Here is a 13,904-nt window from a genome sequence, read left to right on the forward strand (position 1 = left end):
ATTAGATTCCAATGCACCCCACTGGTAGGAATGACCAAGTAGTTTTTATATTCTTTGGTACAGAAGGTGTTAAGGAACTGGCCAAACTGGAAAGGCAAAAATAAACCAAGCAGCTCACAAACCCATGGCCTGAAGATGAGGAGGGGGACCCCAAAACCGCTCTCCAGATTTAAAACACTAGATTGCAAGACTCTATACTTTTTCTATGACATTTTATATAACCCATAAAACAGTGCTTGTATAAAAATTCACACAAAGTTGCTAAAGAGCATACAATTACAAAAAAAAGTCCTGGGTTTGTGTTACATTCAGGTTTCTAAAGACGCATTTGAATCAAAAGGAAGATGCAGCCATTATGGGGTATCAGTTCATTATCTTTGGTAAAACTGTTTTTATTTCTCTACAGAAGGTTTTTACCCTGGCATCCTCTTTTTGCATGGTCTGTTATATCTAGAATGTCAGAAAGGGTTAAGGCTGGATCTACACGGGCAAGCTTTTATTTTTATTGGTTTTTTGTTTTTTTAGTTTTTTGCCTCCCCAGATGCACAAGGTAAGAACTCACTTGGCCAAAGTCAATCAGAAGATTTTCTTCTCTAGACTCACCCCTACCCCACCCCTAATCAAGCATAAAACAAAACATTCAGAGACCAAGGTGGGACCAAAGGCCATAGCATACAGGTCCATAATAACCAGACCAAGGCCAACCCAATTCCTCTTACCACTTTTAACTGCCAATTCAATTCCCTACAAAGTAGATCCAATTGATTGATGATTAATCCTTCCCTCCCCTTCCTCCCTTTTCTCACCCTCCCCCAACCAAAAAAAAGAAAAAAAGACAGTGAAAAGGTAAACAGTGACAAAGTGGGATTTGTTCCCTCACTTAGACATTAAAGCACCTATTACCCAGGGCATAATTTTATTCCCTGTTGGATTGTGATAGTGTAGACACAGCCTAGGAGAATTTAAATTACATTCATAACTGTACATTCTTTTTAGATGCCACGAACAGGTGATGGCTGTTGAGTGTGTGCTACTTTAGGAGATAACTGTGCTAATTCTTCTGGCCTTAAAATACAAGGTTTAAAAAAGAAAAAGATTTTAGAAGCAAAATAGAGTGCCAAAAGGGTGTCAGAATGCTTCTAAACTCCTGGGGAAATATCAAGTACTCTGTACTTCTATTGCTTAAATATAAAAAGTGGGCTGAAGTGGCCTGCTAATGACAACACAGAAGACACCATAAGGACTGAGTAAAGATGTGGAGGCATTTCCTGGCTAGAAGAGATAAGAAATGGCTTTCCGGAGTTATTCTACAACTTTATACTGGAGTTTATTCCTTCCAATTACTTTCTGGAAGGCAAAATCCTAGGCAGTTAAGATAATAAAGGAAGAGTGAGCTCACCACAGATTTGGAAAGAAGACTGACTTCTCTCTAACTCAGAGGTTACAAAGAAGCTTATCTGATTCCTGTTTCCTGCTAATTTCTCTTAAAAAAAAAATTTTTTTTTTTAAAGAACAGGGGAAATGGGTATTTTAAAAATGAATTATTAAATGACTGTACCTTTGTAGGAGGAACTGGGCTGTGTTCCATCTTCTAAAAACAAGGATAATTTTCATTGGCCTTAGGATCCTCTCCAGAAGAGTTCCAGAGGACAGGTACTAATTACCAACTTACCAAATCCTCAGTAATTCAGTTCAGCTATCTCACTGAGTAGTGATGTTGCTAGGAGGGAGATGCAATCCACAATCCTTAGAGCAGACCAATGAGGGAAAGCTTAGACATAATAGAAAGGCCTAAATAAAAGAAAATATGCCTCTGGTGACTCCCAGGGCAACCCCTGGCTGTCTGGACATTTCTGAAGCCAATGAGGGCTTTTGTGATTTGGACAATCTTTGTGCACATTGAAATTTCATTAACTTAGGAATCGTTCCTAATGTTTGTGGGTGGAAAGAAACAACATATACCCTGAAGTTTAAGACAACTACGCATAATGTTTTCCAATTCCAGATGCCGAGATAAATTTATAAATATTAAGATAAAAAGGTAAACTGCTCAATGGCTGATGGAATTAATTGTGAATTTCAAGAAAAATTACAGATGAAAAAAATCTTTTAACATCTTTTTTTGGGGGGGGGGGGGGGCGGACAGGCAAAGAGGGTGAAAATAGCAGAAATATATCAGAGGCGAGACTTGAATCAAGGGTCTTCCAGACTCCCAAGGCAAGCCTTAGGCCATGCTGCCTCTCAAACTGTATTATTAAACTTTAAAAATTTTAAATTTTAAAAATTTCACAAGGATTTCATAAAGACTGTGGATGCAATCTATTAATTTCATGTTTAGCCTACTCAATTTTCAGTGAGAGGTACCTGTATCTCCTTAGGTATTTGACCACATAAACATGTTGAAGTGTCTGTGACATCATCTTTTTTATAAGGATTTCTCTGAGTCTCTGAGAGTTATAACTCCTTGAATAGCATGCCACTAGGCTAAAGTGGTCTTTCTTCATTAGCTAGACAAACAGGACAGTATTCTACTGACATAACTATGAGCCTAAGAAATAAAATAGGCACTGAAAGAGAAGATCAATTTAAAGAGTCCACAGGGAAATTTCAAAGAGGATACTTTGAAGGTGAGTGGGATGTAAAAATATGGTACAGTTTGAGGCCGAGTGTGGCATTTGTCCCCAACTGCAGAGGCTCTGGGGCAGGCACTGAGCTAGTCCCGAAGTATAGGATCTTTTGATGGATTCCCTGGACAGCCGCTGAGGTGTGGTGAATTCTCTCCACTCTCTTGAGATTCTGTGACCTGAAATCACCACGGTTTCTAGAGTTTGCCTTTTGGAAGATATCTAGGAAATGTAAGTGGTACCTTCTTATAACCATAAAAAGAACTGTTTTTAGGCAGAATAGTGAACCTAATGGCAAAATTGCATTTCACAGAAAATGTGTTTTTCCTTTCCCTATGTGAAATAAGGGGGAGAAAAAGCGATAGCTAAAACTCTGATGGTGCGCTAAATGTGGGTTTCAATATCTGTCTACATTCTTATCATCATCCAGTGTTTTTTTTCCCTATAGATAAGTGAGTCTAACATTCTATTGAGTGTGGGATCACAAGAGATAACACATGTACACCATGCCTAAACTTCAGTATTGATCACAGTGAAAAAAAAATGTGGGCAGTTTCACCCTACTGACATCAATATAGTGATCTTGGTCATGCCAAAACCAAGCATTAGGACATGGACAGCAGGACTCATGGCTGATATACCATGCCTGATGCTGAGATCGGCTCTAACAAGCATGGCATTTCCAAGGATTACAAAAATCTTCAAATGTCTTTTTAAAAAACTCTTAAGTTTGAAAATGTCTAGTTACAGTACTTCAGCTCAACTGTGTAAAAGCTATTTTTTTCCCATGAAAACTGCCCTCAAAGAGTTCAATGATTTTTTTTTGTTATTTTCCTGTTTAATTTTTAAAAAGTGATAAAAATGGAAGATGCAAAAGTGGGGAGAGGAACAATACAGATGCATGACTTGCCATTTAAACAGTAAAAAGGAAGGAGTAAAAAGTCCTTCCATCCTAGGCTGGAAAATTATTGCTCAGAGCAAAGTCTGTCTGCCTGAGCGCTAAGGGAGCTTGGTGCATATGCATTTTAGACCAGGGCCAGAAAAGATTCAAAGCTTTCTTTTGCTTTGTTTTAGTAGGTCTCTACGTGTGCAAATGTAGTAAGCCACTTCCCACTGTTGCAAGTGAGCACCTCTGTGGATGCCACACCAATGCTAAAAAATAACCATCTGAGTCTCCAAGTAGGCCCTTCACTAAGAACTCAGTGACCCCAAGTTTCAGAGGTTCAACAGTTTCCTATCACTTCTTTACTTTCTTGGCTTTTTTCAAGATATCACACTTTTTTCTATTGGGTCTCCGACACCTCTCATCAATGCTGGGGATACATTCATAATGCCACACCTCCTCCATCTTCTCCACAGGGTAAACAGCTTCGACATAATGGCGGATCAGTCGCAGTCGGGTTGGGTCGAGTTGTTTCTTGTTACAAGCACCAGAGTGGTTATATTGCAGTCTCAGGTTCTCTGGGGTAAAGAGTTCTGGGAAAAGTCTGACCAGGAGACGGGCAGCAAAATTGCCCACGGAGAGGCTCTGCTGCACGATCTCCCTGACCTCCTTGTCAGACAGAAGGTAGAGAGAAGGCACGGGGAAGTCTGGGGAAGGGACAACCAATTCATCTAAAGGGATCTTACAGAAGTCCTTGCTGCTCCTTTCTGGAGGCAATGGGGGTCCTTCAAACTCTTCTCGGAACCTCTCGGGGTTGATTGCATAGTTCATGAAGTCCCTCCTCTCGAGGCCCGGCACGAGCACTTTTCGCTGCTGCTGGTAGGTGCGCCTCTGTTCTGTGTCTCTCCGACGGCACCTCTCATCCAACTTGCCAACAAACTCCAGCGTCCACACCCGGTCGTTTTTGGCTCTGGGGTACAAGAGCTGCACATAGTGTCGGATAAGCTTGATCCTAGATGGATCAAGTTGTTTCTTGCCTAGAGAACCACTGCAATTATACTGTTTCCTCAGATTCTCATGGGTGAACAGTTCAGGGAACAAGTGAACCAGGAGCCGAGAGGCAAAGTTCCCTATGGACAGGCTGCTTTCATAGATGCTCCGAATCTGTTCCTTATTGAGCAGATAGTCAGCCATGGGCACTTCAAAGTCAGGAGGGGGGATGTCCAGTTTGTCAAAGTCAATAGGAACCAGCCAGATCTTCTTGGACCTCCGGCCAGGTCTCTCATACTCAAAGCTGTCTTCCACTTTGATGATAGACACATCATCAGGAAGGCTGGAGGAATCGTAACAGTCATCCCTCAGCTGCTCACACTCGCTGCCGTCAAGGCAGAGGCCTTCCAGCTCATCGTTGATCCTCTGGGCACACTGCTGTTGCCACGCCTCTTCCTCCTGAACATCAGGGAAATAGATTTCTGTGTAGCGGCGGATAATCTGCAGGCGCTGGGGGTCTAACTCCTGCTTGCCACCATCTCCATAGCAGCTGTATCGTTCTGCCAGCTTACGGTGATCAAAGAGCTCGGGGAACAGTCGGTGGAGGAGAAAGACGGAGAATTCCCCGGGGGAGGAGGCCTCATCTAAGAACTCATTGAGGTCCTGTGCATCAAGGACAAAGTCAGAGGCAATGGTACTGCTGCGGTCCAGGGACAAAGCTTCTTCTTGCTCTTTGTCATCTAGAAAGTGGGGGGTTTCCACCTGTTCTGTCTCATAAAAGCTGGACGTCTGGCCTCCTGGCTGACCACTCTCCATCTCCCGCTGGGCCCAGAAACGATTGAAGAAGTCATTGACCTGAGGCAGGCACTCCACTTGCCACACAGCCGTGTTCTTCACTGAGGGGTAGCAGACTTCCACGTAGTTTCGGATGAGCTGGAGATGGAGAGACTCGAGTTTCTTCTTGTTCACGAAGCCACAGGCAGTACAGCTCCGATTGAACTCATTGTCACTGAACAGCTCTGGAAAGAGCTGCACCAGCAAGCGGCAGGCCAGATCACCCCCCGATGAGCTCTGGTCCACAATCTGCTTGAGCTCGGCTGCAGTGAGCTGGTACTCAGGTGGCGGCTGGAATTCGGCTACAGACTCTGTAGGGCTTACTTGCTTCTTGATCCGACTGACTTCCAGGGAGAGCAGATCCACTTTGCTGTGCAGCTGGGACATGTTGGAATTCAGTGTGTTTAGAGTATAGAACATCTTCTGAATTAAGGAGTAGATGTTGGGGTCACTGTCAGCCCCAGCAAGCATGGCCCCTGGAGCAGTGTTGTTGGAGTCCCGTTTCCTCTGCTCATTCAGAAGCCGGAGGGGTGATGGACTGCTGTTGGAAGTGACTCTCTCATAGAGCTCGTAGTTGGTAAGCTGGTCTCCACTGGGTGGGTTCTTCTTTTCAGTGATCTTGTGTGAGATGCCGTACAGAGGCTTCTTGTAGGAGGGGGCGGTCACATCGCTCAGGGCTTCCTCCTCACACAGCCACCCAGTCCCAGAGCTCTTGCTTTTGCTGGCCTGCTCTCCATTCCCCTGGCTGGGGGAGCTGGTGTCTCTGCTCTTCATGCCAGCCAGAAGGGCCTAGGGGAGAAAAAAAAGTTTTCCATAGTGGTTAGGTGGGTACTACCATTTATCTATCCTCTCGTCCCCCCACATCCAAGGCAGACACACTGAGAAATGCTAATGACTGATGGAGATGTGAGGGCAGGTTAATTGGAATAAGAGAGAGAATTTTTCCAACCCTGATCTTAGTCCTTTCAGAGAAACCCAATCAGCTAAAGTTCACCTAGGCTATTCAACCCTCAGCTCTAAATCAGCTTATGACATAAAAATTAGGCAACATATGTATAGTGCTTTGCATACCTTAAAGGCTTCCTATTATTACTAATACTATTCTTGTTGTTATTATTTTTTTATTATTGCTACTGGTGATAGTCCCACTTCATGGGACTGGTCCAGACACGGCTCTGAGTTTCTTCTCCCTGAAGAGACAACAAAGAAATGAGAATCTGGAGGAACTCCATTAACTAACCTGACCTGGCGTTGGCCATATGCCCTCATACAGTAAAAAAGTATGGGGCCTGACTATATATTTTTGCAAAAGAATTGAAAACACAGGGTAGCAGTCTTGGGTTCTAATTTGGACTCTGCTACTATCTAGCTGTGTGACAGGCAAATCATTTCACCCCTTAGGTAAATGGAGACAATAAAACCTGTTATCTCTCCTTCCTATGTTTTTTTGAAAATAAACTGAGAGAAAATCTGTTAAAAAAAAAAAAAAAGCCATCAAAATGAAAAAATACACAAAAGCACAAGAAGTCAAGACCAGCAGATGGCGCCATAGCGCACAGAGCACTGGCCCAGCAATCAGGTAGATCTGAATTCAAATCTGTTTTTGTATACTTAATAACTGGGTGAACCTGAGCCAAGTTACTCGCTGCCTGCCTCAGTTTCTTCATCTATAAGATGGGGATAATAGTAGCACCTGCCTTCCAGGTCTGTTGAAGAGCTAATGAGATACTTTGTAGAGCGCTTTGCAAACCTCAAAGTACTTTATAAAGCATGGACAGCAGAAGCTAGTCAAAATGCGTCTGGGGGGAAGAGAAGCTGCAGCAGTTTAATTGCACCATCCTACCTAGCTTCCAAACCAATTTCACTCCTTCTTGAACAAGTCCAACCTCTAGCATTTATCTTGTAGGGGATATTTCTCTGCAGAGGCAGGAAACAACTTGCTGAATTTCCCAGAATGGCAATTCTGCAGGCCCTACTCCTTATCCCTGTAGTCCATGATTCTAGTAGGTCCAGAGGGAATCCTTTCCCATAACAGAGATCCCAGCAAAGCCTGGATGGGAACTTCTCTAAGCTCTCCTCCTAGAAACATCCAAAAAAATGTAGGCAATTCAAAATCCCCCAGGGAGGCTTAGGATCCAAAGAAGTTTCCCTAAAACTGTTCTTAGTCAAGGGTGTCCTCAATCTCTGGTCCTAGCATAAACTAGAAATGGACTGCTCAATGGTTGATACAGTGAATATGAACAGAGTATGGGAGCCCCTGCAGCCCAAATCTGTGCCTCCCCCAATGGAAAGTCTAGAGAGCAGAAATGAATTCCTCCAACCACAGGACTGAGAGAGCATTGAAAAGATGGCATCCCCCTTTATTCAAACTGTACCCACATTAATTCATGTGCCAGGAGGATTTTCCATAGTGGTTAAGTGGGTTTTACCAGAAGAATGGATATCCCCAGGCAGGCAATTATTTCCTGTGGAAAGGGAGCTGGAAATTCGCTTATCCCAGTAAACTTTCAACATCACACTTGGGGAGAAACACCTCATTTTATATCAGTTTTAAGTAACAATCAGTCAATAAGCATTTTGTGTGTGTTTTATTTTTACTTTTTCCCCACTTAACAGTATTTTATTTTTTCCAATTACATGTAAAGACAGTTTTCAACATTCACTTCAATTAGTATTTTTTAAGTGCTTACTGTGTGCCAGCACAGAGAGAGGCGGCACCTTGACCTCAGGGAACCCCCACAGTAATGGGGAAGACAATACATACAAGGAGAAGAAGGGGAAGAAAGTATCCTTGTCTGGGGATAGTGATGTCTAGAGAATAACAGATGGCTGGTTTGAGACCTTCCCCAAAGATGGAGGTTCCAGGAAGAACTCACCAAAGGGAGAAGGAGCCCATGGGAATAGCATCAGGAGGCAGCAGGGTAAAGAATGTAAAGGGAAATGGCCTGGAAGTAGGAAAACCAACACAGCTTGTCAGTAGAAGAATTAGGACTAAAACTCTAATGAGTCTTTCATCTTACGCTGGTGTTTATCTGTAATACTAACAATATCTAGCATTTACATGATACTTTAAGTTTTATTAAGTACTTTACAAAGGTTATTTCATTTGATCCTCAAAATAACTCTGTGACTTAGGTATTATTATCCCCATTTTACAGATGAGGAACCTAAGGCAAGACATGAACTCAAGTCTTCTGACCCCCAAGTCCAGACCTCTACCACTGAACTACATAGCTGCCTCTAACAGATTTCCTGGATTCACAGGTAAAGTCAAACTCATAGGCTATGAAAAGAAGCACATTTTCCTCAATACATTCTTGGAGAAAACAATATTATTTTGGTATGATTTTTTTAGTCTGACTCTAATATATACATCAAATACCCATGAGTTCAGATTCCATGATGCCTTCAACAGCTGGTATTTCTTACTGGCCCTAGCTGCCAATAGCCTATGCCAGACTTCTCACCTTTGTCTTCTAAAAAGAATGTTAGAGGGCTTTTTGGTTGTTTGGCTTATTAAATGGTTGCCTTGTAATACAAAGAGATGCCTAAAAACAAATGGGAATGTTGACTCTGCAGATCTATAGGTAATACTCCAGAAAGAATACAAATACTAGCTAAAAGGGGGCAGAATAAGTGGTTAACAACACTGAACCAGTTAAGTCCAAGTGGACTCTAGGGTGCCAAATCAAATGCAGACTTGCCACAAAATTCTAAACAAGCCTCAGTTTTTCTATAAAGGGTGGAAAAGGAGGGGATCTTAAGTTTTAACCAGTGCAAGGGATTTTTTTCTCAAGAACAGTATCATATTTCGACTTGATGGCATAAATAAAAAGTAAATGAAGCCAAGTTCACAGATGTATGTAATCTGTCTGTCTGTCTGTCTGTCTGTCTGTCTATCTATCTATCTATCTATCTATCTATCTATCTATCTATCTATCTATCTACAGCAAACAGGATCTATCTATCTATCTATCTATCTATCTATCTATCTATCTATCTATCTATCTACAGCAAACAGGATCATCTTTAAATATTCTCCAGTGTTTCCTAAAGGAAATATAAATTTTGACTTTACTTCTACCCCTAAAAAGTGATATTCAAGCTTCATAAAGGTCAAAGGAATTGCAGAATTGAGGCAGGAGTGATAGAGGGCTACTCCAAATGGTTCATGTGGAAACAGGGAGGGGGAAGCATTTATATAGTGCCTACTACATGCCAGGTATTGTGCTAAGCATATCATGATTACTGCTTCATTTAATGTAGATGCTGTTATCCCCACTTTACAATTCAAGAAACATGTGAAGTGATTTGCTCAGGATCACACAAGTAAGAGTTTGAGGTCAAATTTGAACTCAGGAAGAAGAGTCTTCCTGACTCTGGGCCTACCACTCTGTATACTATGGCACCACCTTGCTGCCCCTAGTAGCTCATAGGGGTGATAATATACCCTATTCAAGCACAGTATGTGTCAGCTGTATTGTCTAAAAACACTGTTTCAAACATGGGAAAAGAAAGAATTGTATGAACTAAGACAGAATCTAAATAAACAGAACCAAAAGAACAGTATACATAACGTAACAATGTAATTAAAATAGCAATGGTCCCAGAGAACAGAAAATGAAACATACTTTGCTCTTCTCAGTAGAAAAGTGGAGGTGATAAGGGCGGAATGGTACATAGACTGTCAGATTTGAAAAGGTGTTAATTGTTTTACTCAACTGTTTGTCTTCTTTACAAGTGGAAAGTGCCAACCCATATCTATCAGATTAGCTAATATGGCAGAAAAGGAAAATGACAAATGACAAGAGGGGATGTGGGAAAATTGAGACACTAATGCACTATTGGTGGAATTGTGAACTGATTCAACCAATCTGGAGAACAATATGGAACTGTGCCCAAAGGGTTATAAAACCTTGCATACCTTTGATCCAGTAGTACCAGTATTAGATCTGTTTCCAAAAGAGACAAAAAACAAAAATGAAAAGGAACTCTATATACAAAAATATGTATAGTAGCTCTTTTAAAGAGCAATGGCAGAGAACTGGAAATTGAGGGGATGTCCATCAACTGGGAAATGGTTGAACAAGTTATGATATGTGATTGTGATGGAATACTATTGTGGCATAAGAAATGACAAGCAGGATGCTCTCAGAAAAACCTAGATTTACATGAACTGATGCAAAGTGAAGTGTGCAGAACCAGAACACTGTACGCAGTAGCAGCAATACTGTACAATGATCAACTGTGAATGACCTAGCTATTCTCAGTAATACAATGATCCAAGACAAATCTGAAGGACTTAGGATGAAAAATGCAATACACTACCAGAAAAAGAAATACAGATTGAAGCATACTTTTTAAAAACTTTGTTTTTCAGGGGTTTTTTTGTCTGGGTTTTGTTTTACAACATGACTAATATGGAAATATGTTTTGCATGACTACACATGTATAATCTATATCAAATTGCTTGCCTTCTCAATGACAGGGGAAGAAGGAGGGAGAGAATTTAGAATTCAAGACTTCCTAAAAAGAATGTTAAAAATTGTTTGTATGCAATTGGGGGGAAATAAAACATCAAACTAAATATATTTCACAAAGAAAAAAAGGACAAATGAAAGTTTAATTCCTAGGTAGAATGGGAGGGGAGGAGCTATATCCAATAATGACTCTCCTATTGCGAAATAAAACCCAAAGTAATAAATTATATCTTTTTTAAAAATGTATTTCTTCCACTTTCAAAGTTCCTCCAGTAGACTGACTCATCTGCCCTCTCAGTAGAGACAGACAAACAAACATGGTCCATTAAAGGAACCTAAATACCCAAAGAGTGGTTATCTAGCCTTTGAATCCAGCCCCTTCCATTCTGGGACAGGCCTAATTACTACAAAGTTTCTTCTTACACAGAGCCTAAATATGCCTCTCTGCAACTTCCTCTCATTACCTCTGGTTCCTGGGGTCACAGAGAACAAAAAAGACAGTTGATCAGAGTGGCCCTGGATATAGTTACTGCCGAGACAATCTTGACCTCAATATAGCAGCACCCTAGACAGTAACTGACCTAGCTGATTACTGTAGGACTATAACCCTCAGCAAATGGCAAGCTCCTACTTATATCATTGCTTCCATGAGGGCAATCCCCTTTTGATTCCCCCTATCTGATTTGTGGGATTCCATAGCAGGAGTACAGCCCTACCTGCCTGACAGCCCCTAGTGGATGCTCTTCCCAAAGTCAGTGACAAAATTGCTGGCACAGCTAATTTTCATTGTGCAGTACAAAACCTGCTAGCTTATTGAGAAATTCCAAAATCTGTATGCAGCACAGTACACCCAAATTAAGTGAATTTTTTTTTCAGGTTGAATTTTATTTGAATGTATTTTTGAGGGCTTCATTAAACAATCAGACATGGTAGAGAGTAGACAAGCTGATTAATGGGCACTTTTAGATGCACAGGGAAGTACACGGCTGGACCTAAGCAGAGTATTAATCAGCAGTGACAGACACAGTCTTATTACACTTAGAAAGTGAGCATTCAAATGAGGAGCATTTTTAGGTCACATGTCCTCACCTGGAAGAGGAAGGGTCATCTTCAACCAGAAGGGCAGTAGCTGCTATCACTGTTGTTAACTGGCCAGACACAGTCTAGTTTCATTTGCAAGTGTGATCATGTCACCCTCATACTCAATATACTCGAGTGTCTCCCTATCACCCCCAGGATCAAAGACTTACATAACAATCCCCTTTAACTACCCCCCAAAAAAACCCAAACTTTCCAGTCTTCTTAAATCTTCCTCCCTGTCATATACTCTTTGACCCTGTGACACTTAACCTACTTTCTGTTCCTCTCACAGGACACTCCACCTCTCTCTCCTGGAAATTTCTCTAGCTGTGCCCCAGGTCCAGAAATAATCTCCCTCTCCTGGTTTCCTACAACTCCCAACTAAAATCCCACCTTCAACAGGAAGTCTTTCCTAACCCTCTTAATTCCAGTGCCTGCCTTCTGTTAATTATTTCCTATTTGCCCATATTTATTGGCTGCTTCTCTCCTCTACCAGACTGGGAGCTTCCTGAGGGCAGACTTGCTTTTGCCTTCCTTTATATCCCCAGCACTTCTTACGGTACTTTGCACATAGTAGGTACTTAATTGACACTCATTGATTGACTCTTTTCTTTAAAAGTATGGAGAGAACAAATTTTATTCTCTGAAATACTTAATTCTGCTTGCTGAAAAATGCAGAGAGAATCCCTAGAGGAAAACCACAGATGCTGTACAAATACCAGTGTCTGGTATGTGACACAGGACCCAGAAGATACCACTCTAGCGATGGTCAAGAAATGGAGATTGCCTAACACGGGCACATAAACCTTTAGTCCTTCAGTATTTTTCCCAGGCTTACAGAGATGTATCTCATTTTCATTGATTGTGTTAAGGATCTTCCCTTTAGCGAATTAATCTGCATCATGTTAAAGAAGGATTAACTTTGCTCTGGCATCTTCCACAAAGTCAATAGATGTATCTTAAAACAAAAATACACTCACAAATTAAATCACAGCCACTTTACTTCCCTAATAGCCATAAGTCAAAGAAAATCAAATTAGAGCTCTAATGACCTGATGAGTGGTTCAAATGCCTTGCTAGAGCTGCCTGTGACAGCTAACGAATGACCAGGGAGAGCCCTTTACTAATCCTGCTCTCTCTTCAGACCTGATCGATGGACCACAGTCTCCTAGAGACAGATCAAAGAATCTACAGAGTGGAGGGTCTGTCACAGAAAATGAAGGCTATACTGTGCTAAGTATAAATGCTTCGGACACAATATGGTTTATTTAATAGCATCTAGAATACCAAGTTTTACGTAAGTTATTTTCACATCACAGCAGAAAGCCCACAGGAACAGCAAATAATCCCTACCCAATAAATAAATGAATACATGAATGGAAAGCCCTCCTACTGTTCCTGACCTAGTGGCAATCCAGTTCTACACTGGAAACGACTGTGTGATACTTACACTGTTACTTGGGATGGACAGAGGAAATCTGAGTTCTACAGCTGAGCTCTTCATGATCCTGTCGCTCTGCCTTATAGCAGTAATCACCAAATTAGAAACAAACGTGCCTAGACTCTGCCCCACAAATAATTCAGCAAAGAAAGCCTGCAGTTCACGTGAATGTGTGCACATGAAGAAGCTAAGGGAAGGCAAAGGGGGAATGTGGGAGAGGCAAACGTGTGGATTGGATTTCTCCTTCTTACCCACCCCCCAAGAAGTTCAAAGCATTTTCCTTTTTTGTTTTGTTTCCTGTAGACTGGGAATGTGGTTTCCAACAATGTTAAGTCATGATAAAATACCACCACAATAAAAAGGCTTTTTTTAAGTCCCATTGGTCTTTAAGTTATATAAAAAAAAACCAAACCAACAAATTTACAAAATGAAGAAATTAGTACATGATTATTCACATTACAAATTATTTTGAAAAAAAGAGTTAATGAACAAATTCTTTAATGTGTGTATGGGGGGGAGGGGAGGGTACTGCCCCATTGCCATAAGTTAGAATTGGATTTTAAGATAAATCT

At 41.3% G+C, this 13,904-nt stretch overlaps 1 protein-coding gene across 2 annotated transcripts in view; it reads right to left on the reverse strand.

The window, feature by feature from the left end:
• Window positions 1-371: 371 nt before the first annotated feature.
• The window catches only part of BEND3 (BEN domain containing 3), a 73,022-nt gene continuing 59,489 nt past the window's right edge, over window positions 372-13,904 (reverse strand). For both annotated transcript variants that reach the window (XM_072642974.1, XM_072642975.1), the window contains one exon: window positions 372-6,120. In XM_072642974.1, coding sequence (XP_072499075.1) covers window positions 3,862-6,120 — 2,259 coding nt within the window. In that variant the 3' untranslated portion in view covers window positions 372-3,861. The remainder of the gene's footprint in view (window positions 6,121-13,904) is intronic.

This window comes from Notamacropus eugenii, chromosome 2 (assembly GCF_028372415.1).
Source record: "Notamacropus eugenii isolate mMacEug1 chromosome 2, mMacEug1.pri_v2, whole genome shotgun sequence".
NCBI classification, from domain to species: domain Eukaryota; kingdom Metazoa; phylum Chordata; class Mammalia; order Diprotodontia; family Macropodidae; genus Notamacropus; species Notamacropus eugenii.